This window comes from Atta cephalotes (genome assembly GCF_000143395.1).
Source record: "Atta cephalotes unplaced genomic scaffold scaffold00040, whole genome shotgun sequence".
Taxonomy (NCBI): Eukaryota; Metazoa; Arthropoda; class Insecta; order Hymenoptera; family Formicidae; genus Atta; species Atta cephalotes.
Window position 1 is genome coordinate 1578900 of NW_012130104.1, and position 5665 is coordinate 1584564.

Consider the following 5665-nt stretch of genomic DNA (forward strand, 5'->3'; position numbering starts at 1 on the left):
TATATATATATATATATATATATATATATATATATATATATATACATATATTCTATGTTTAGTATTAAAAATTGTCAATTCATCACAGAGAAGAATGATATGAAATACGCAATAGCGTTATAATGCTTATTTCTATTTCGTTTTTGTTATTTCCTTAATTTTTTTATAAACCTATGTGTCAATATATTCAATCGCAATAAAAGAATGCAAGAATCTTTATAAAATGTAAAAGTTTCCCTAAGCAATAATGAAAAAATAAATCTTAAAAGTCAACAAAATAAGTCTGTCAAATATTCTGCTAAGCTTTAGAAATTTATTTTAATCCAAATTTTTTGTTTTTTTATTTAGTTAATTTAGTACATGGCAAACGTGATAAATATGGCAAATGTGATGATATTTTGGGAATCACTGAGTCCAGTTAAAATAAAAAAAATCAATTTCTGCATTTCTAGAGATTAGTCAGCAGTAATATCTGCAGTAATATCAATAATGCTTTGGCAATCGCGTCTCTCTTTTAAATAATATAAAATAAATAAAAATATTATTTCCTCAACTATTTCTTCAACATATTATTTCTTTAATCTTTTCCCGGAAATTTTCCTCGAAAGAATTTGATTTCCCGCTTCTTGCTCCTCCTTACATTGTAGATGTCTATTCATCTATTCACGAAACAACTTTTTCTCGTCTAACATGTAATTTGCATTAAGTAGCAAAGTAAGCCGCACAATTATATACTTAAGTCCATACTATAACCGGAATTATACATATATTAACTAAATTTAAATATTATCCGCAATTATATAGTCCTTATTAAAAAAATATCTATAATTTTGCAAGCATCATAGATATACGTAAAAGAAAATTGCATAATTCTCTCTACTTTAAAGTATAATAAAACAAATAATACGAAAAAAAAATTGCCACGATTGAAAATAATATTTTTCTCCCATCAATACGATTTGATTGTAAGAACTATAGTATGACCACAGGACCGATTTTTCATTATCTGATTCATTTATGCTTAAGCTTAACTTGATGTTTCCCGTGGACTTCATTGGACTTCATTGGACTTCATTTATGACATCGTCACAGATGAAGCTTATTGGATAAAATATTATAAGTTAACCAAATAATGAAAAACCAGATCATAAACTGTTAAGATATTCTATCTTGCGATTTATAATCATACTACAGTTATACCACAACCGTACTATAAAGTTTTTACAACCAAATTGTATTAATGGAAGAAAAATATAATAATTTTTGTTGTGGCAATCATAACGTTTTTTGTGTGTAGAATATATTTTTTTCGAGATAATTTTATTTTAAAATGCAATAATATAGGTATTTAATAATGTAGTTTAATTCGAAAGAGTTGTTAGCCGATTTTCGACTTACAATTTACTTTCGGTACTCTCGTCGTGTACGATTGCTGGATTCGCGACTGCCCATTTTTCTTTGGTGGCCTTTTGCTCCTTCCTCGGTCGATCCTTTAAATTCTGTATACCGGCATAATGCTCCTCGATTTCTTGTAAAGTTCTACCCTCGGTCTCGGGTAATATCACGTATAGTAGACACAAACCAACAAGATTGATCATAGAGTAGAAGAAAATCGTCCCGGGTAGCGACATGCTGTTCTCCATGTAGAGAAAGGTTTTATTCGCGATCGACGCCATGATGTAGGCAATCATACCAGCCGCGCCAGTTGCGCTGCTGCGTACCTGATGATGAATTCGAAATCGAAATTGACAAGAAAATCACACGAAGTGATAATTCTGGTTTTAAATGAATCTTTGTATATACTTTGTAGCCCTAGTTAGAATTTACAATAGAAATCATTAGATGCGGATACAACATCTGCGAGAATCGAATCGTACTTTGTAGCTTTATGAGTACAATAAATTTGTAGATAAAAAATATTTATGTTTCAGTGAGCACAATTTTGTGTTCGCAATATATGTACAATAGGAATATATCTAGTATAATCACGAATGTGCAATTACCAGCACGAGATTTACACGTTCTTGACAATATTGCTTGTGACACATCAAACGTCCGTTTGTAACGTGAGTGTATAACTAGCAACATATCTGCATTTATTACTGTAAAACTATGTTACTGTAAAACTATGATTTCTGTCCGTATTTCAAAGGAGATTCTATGCGTTTCTTCAAGCAAAGTATATCCACGCTTAAAGTATCCTGTATATGCGAACAGAAACAACTAAGTTTTTTAGTAGTTTTTATCGTATAATGCAGGGACAAATATCCATATTAAATGGATAGGTTATTTTCTGTACGCTTCTGTTTGACATTTTAAATAGAGAAATTATATAAAAAGATGAATTTAGAAAATGTCTATTGCAGCGGAAAAATGGTTTGAATAAAATTACTCCTTATGTGGTAAAATGGTTTTTAATTTTTTCCGTTATATCTCGAAAATTATTCGAAATATCAAAAAAAGTTTATATAAAAAGTTTACAACAAAATTACCTCTAATTATTTATGTCAATAATATTTTTAAACATTTTTTAATTAAAAATATTTTCAAAAATATTATTGACATGAACGAATAGAAGTAATTTTGTTGTAAAAGTTTTGTATAAAACATTTTTTGATATCTTGAATAATTTTTAAGATACACCAAAAAAAAGCCCGTTATAAGGAATGATTTCACTCCCTTTAAACCGCTTTCTCGCCGCAACTAATAGTTTTTAAATTCATCTTTTTATGTAACCTATGTATACAAAGATTTATTAAAATCAGAATTTAACACTTCGTGTGATTCTCTTGTGAGATTAAGAAAAATATATGTTTATAAGCGTTCTAATAATAATTCAATCTTCATTTAATTTGGGAAGATCAGTTGATTATTAAGTTAATATTAGTTTGTTAAAAAAATTCTAAATCATCATTCAATTTTTACATGGAAAATGATTTTCAATACAAATATTTCAAAAACAATGACATATTCTTTAAAATTAAAGACCAGATTCAATAATTCGCCAATAATCAATTTCATTTTCGATTTTACTGGTCTAGATCAGTGCTGGGATTTACGCATTTTTCGGCCCATTTTCAGCTTGGTTGGTTCCTGCCTCTTTTTTTAAGGAGCTAATCGACATTTAGGCTAGGTTGATGAAGTAAGGAGCAGAAATCAAGTTGAAAATCGGTCGAAATGCAAGTAAATCTCAACATTGGTCTAGACGATATTAGTCCTATTGCCCCTGCTATACAGTCATATATAGTCTTGCCACAATATAAGTACACACAGTGAGGACTTGAGCTTCTTTGATGTAGTGGATTCTAAATCACATGACTTGCCATCATATTCTTGATAATACACAATAGAGCTGATAAGACAGATTCTTAAATTTAAATTTCTATTAAGCTTATTCATAAGCTAATATGTCTATCATATTCCTGTACAACTGGCATATGCGTACTAAAAATTGCAGATCACTGAAAAAAGTTCAATGTGTCCATCATACTGTGTGTAGTTATATCGAGGACGACTGTCAAAAAAGTTAAAGCTCATCTAAAGAAGTACCGAGATGAAATTCGATAATTAGCAGATTGATGAATGGTTATTAAACGTGATAATCTGTATTTTGAGGAATAATTGTCGTTATTTCAGAATAAATTTGTATGTAAAAACCGAAGAATAAAAAGTGATTCAAACCTTTTTTAATAATCTAATAGAAGAGAAGTAGTTTGGTAATTAAATGTGAATGGAATTTAAATAATTTCAGAGATTAAAACTTGAAAGTATTAAAAGAAAAATATAAATAATTAGATTCCGATCGAAACTTTTGCCAAAACTGAACACTCGGCTACATGTCAATTTCAATTGAAATCGAAATCAAAATTAAAAAATAGGAATCCTATAAAGATCATATGTATAAACATCCTCATATATCACATTTTTTTCTTCATGAATATCATAATTTATTAAACAATAAAATTAAGCCGAAAACGAAAACCGAAATTTCGGTTGTGTATCAATTTTGAAAGAATGTATATTGTATATAAGTACTTCTTCGTAAATTATAATTTAATTTATTAAAACAATAATTACATATAAACAAAATTAATATTTATGAAAAAGAGCTATAGTCGAACCTGAAACACATAACGAATGTTCGTTTTCAGTTTCGATAAAAGTTCGATAAAAAGATCGGATTCTATAAATAATAATATAAAATACACGTACTTTTACGGGGAACACCTCTCCAGCGAGAATCCAAGGCAATGTCCTGATGCAAATGTTTGCCATGAAAGCACCGCCTATCATGAAGGTAGTAGGTATCCAGCTGTATTTAATCCCGTCCAAATAATCTGCATTGCTTAAATAACCATAGATAGCGGTAGTGAGGAAGCATAATCCGGTACCGCCGACCGAAAGGAAGGACAGCTTGCGTTTTCCCATAAGATGGATTGTCAGTACGCATATTGTGATGCCTATTAACTGGGCTATGCCCAGGAATACCGTGGCAGTGTATTTGTCGATTGGTGCGTTCAATTTCGCGAATATTATAACGGCGAAAGTCTGCAGGGTCGTGCAGCCGCCGAAGTTACTGATAAAGAATGCCGAGCTGACCAAAAAGAAAGGCTGGTAGAAAGTTCGATTCGTGTAGGCTTGCCAAATCTTTTCCTTTTCAGAGCCGGTATTATCGGTCGGCTTCTGAATTGCCTCGCAAAGCGCTCCAAATTCATTATGCACGTAAGACGGGTTTACCCAACCGCGCAACCAGCAGAGAGCGTGTTCTGATTCCTTGAGACGACCTTTAACTAGAAGAAATCAATTTTCTGTATTATTTAAAACTTAAACCTAATAACTCTTAAAAATATTTTCATACAAGATTAGGCTACATATATTTATAATTATTTCTTCCAAAAATGATGAAAAAAGTTTATATTTAAAACAACGATATTCTACTGACGATATTCTATTAAATTGTTAAAATATTTAATCATAATTGCTCGTTTCGTAATTGTTATATTTGAGAAGAAAGATAAATAATAATTGGTTAATATTTATAAATAAGTAACAAATAAATAATTTAAGAATAAAAATAAGCTAATAATAAAAATTTGGCAAATTTGTCAAATCAATAACAAATGATTTGATTGATAATCTACCGGCGAGCCAGTGTGGACTCTCGGGCACCAAGCATAAAGCGAGAAAACACAGAATCGGATAAATCAGATTGATTAGCGCCACCGTTCTCCAGTGGACCAAACTGCCACTCAACATTTGCGTGAAGATCCCCAGGATCACCGCCATTGAGGAAGTCGCAGAGAGCATCCCTCGCAGATAGGGTTGCGTTACCTCGGCGACATAAGTTATAACTGGACCTTCGAGGAGGCCTCCTGTCAAGCCTGTTATCGCGAGCGCCGCAAGCAACATCCCGGGATTGCTGGAGTAGTAATATATCAGCCAGGCCACGACGAACGGTATATTTGCCAGCATCATTGTTCGTTTTCTACCCAAATACTGTGATACCGGTCCACTCGCTAAGCAGCCGATTGGCACGAGAAATAAGTTCAGGCTGCCTGGAAGAGGATATGTTAATAATGAAAACAGGAGGGGAGAGAGAGAGAGAGAGAGAGAGAGAGAGAGAGAGAGAGAGAGAGAGAGAGAAGTAGTAGAGAGAGAGAGAGAG

At 31.8% G+C, this 5665-nt stretch overlaps 1 protein-coding gene across 1 annotated transcript in view; it reads right to left on the bottom strand.

The window, feature by feature from the left end:
• Positions 1 to 1394: 1394 nt before the first annotated feature.
• LOC105622143 (facilitated trehalose transporter Tret1) overlaps positions 1395 to 5665 on the bottom strand; it is a 17670-nt gene continuing 13399 nt past the window's right edge. The window contains exons 3-5 of the mRNA XM_012203576.1: positions 5142 to 5555; positions 4213 to 4790; positions 1395 to 1721 (exon numbers count right to left, since the gene is read on the bottom strand). Of these exons, the coding sequence (XP_012058966.1) occupies positions 1395 to 1721; positions 4213 to 4790; positions 5142 to 5555 (1319 nt within the window). The remainder of the gene's footprint in view (positions 1722 to 4212; positions 4791 to 5141; positions 5556 to 5665) is intronic.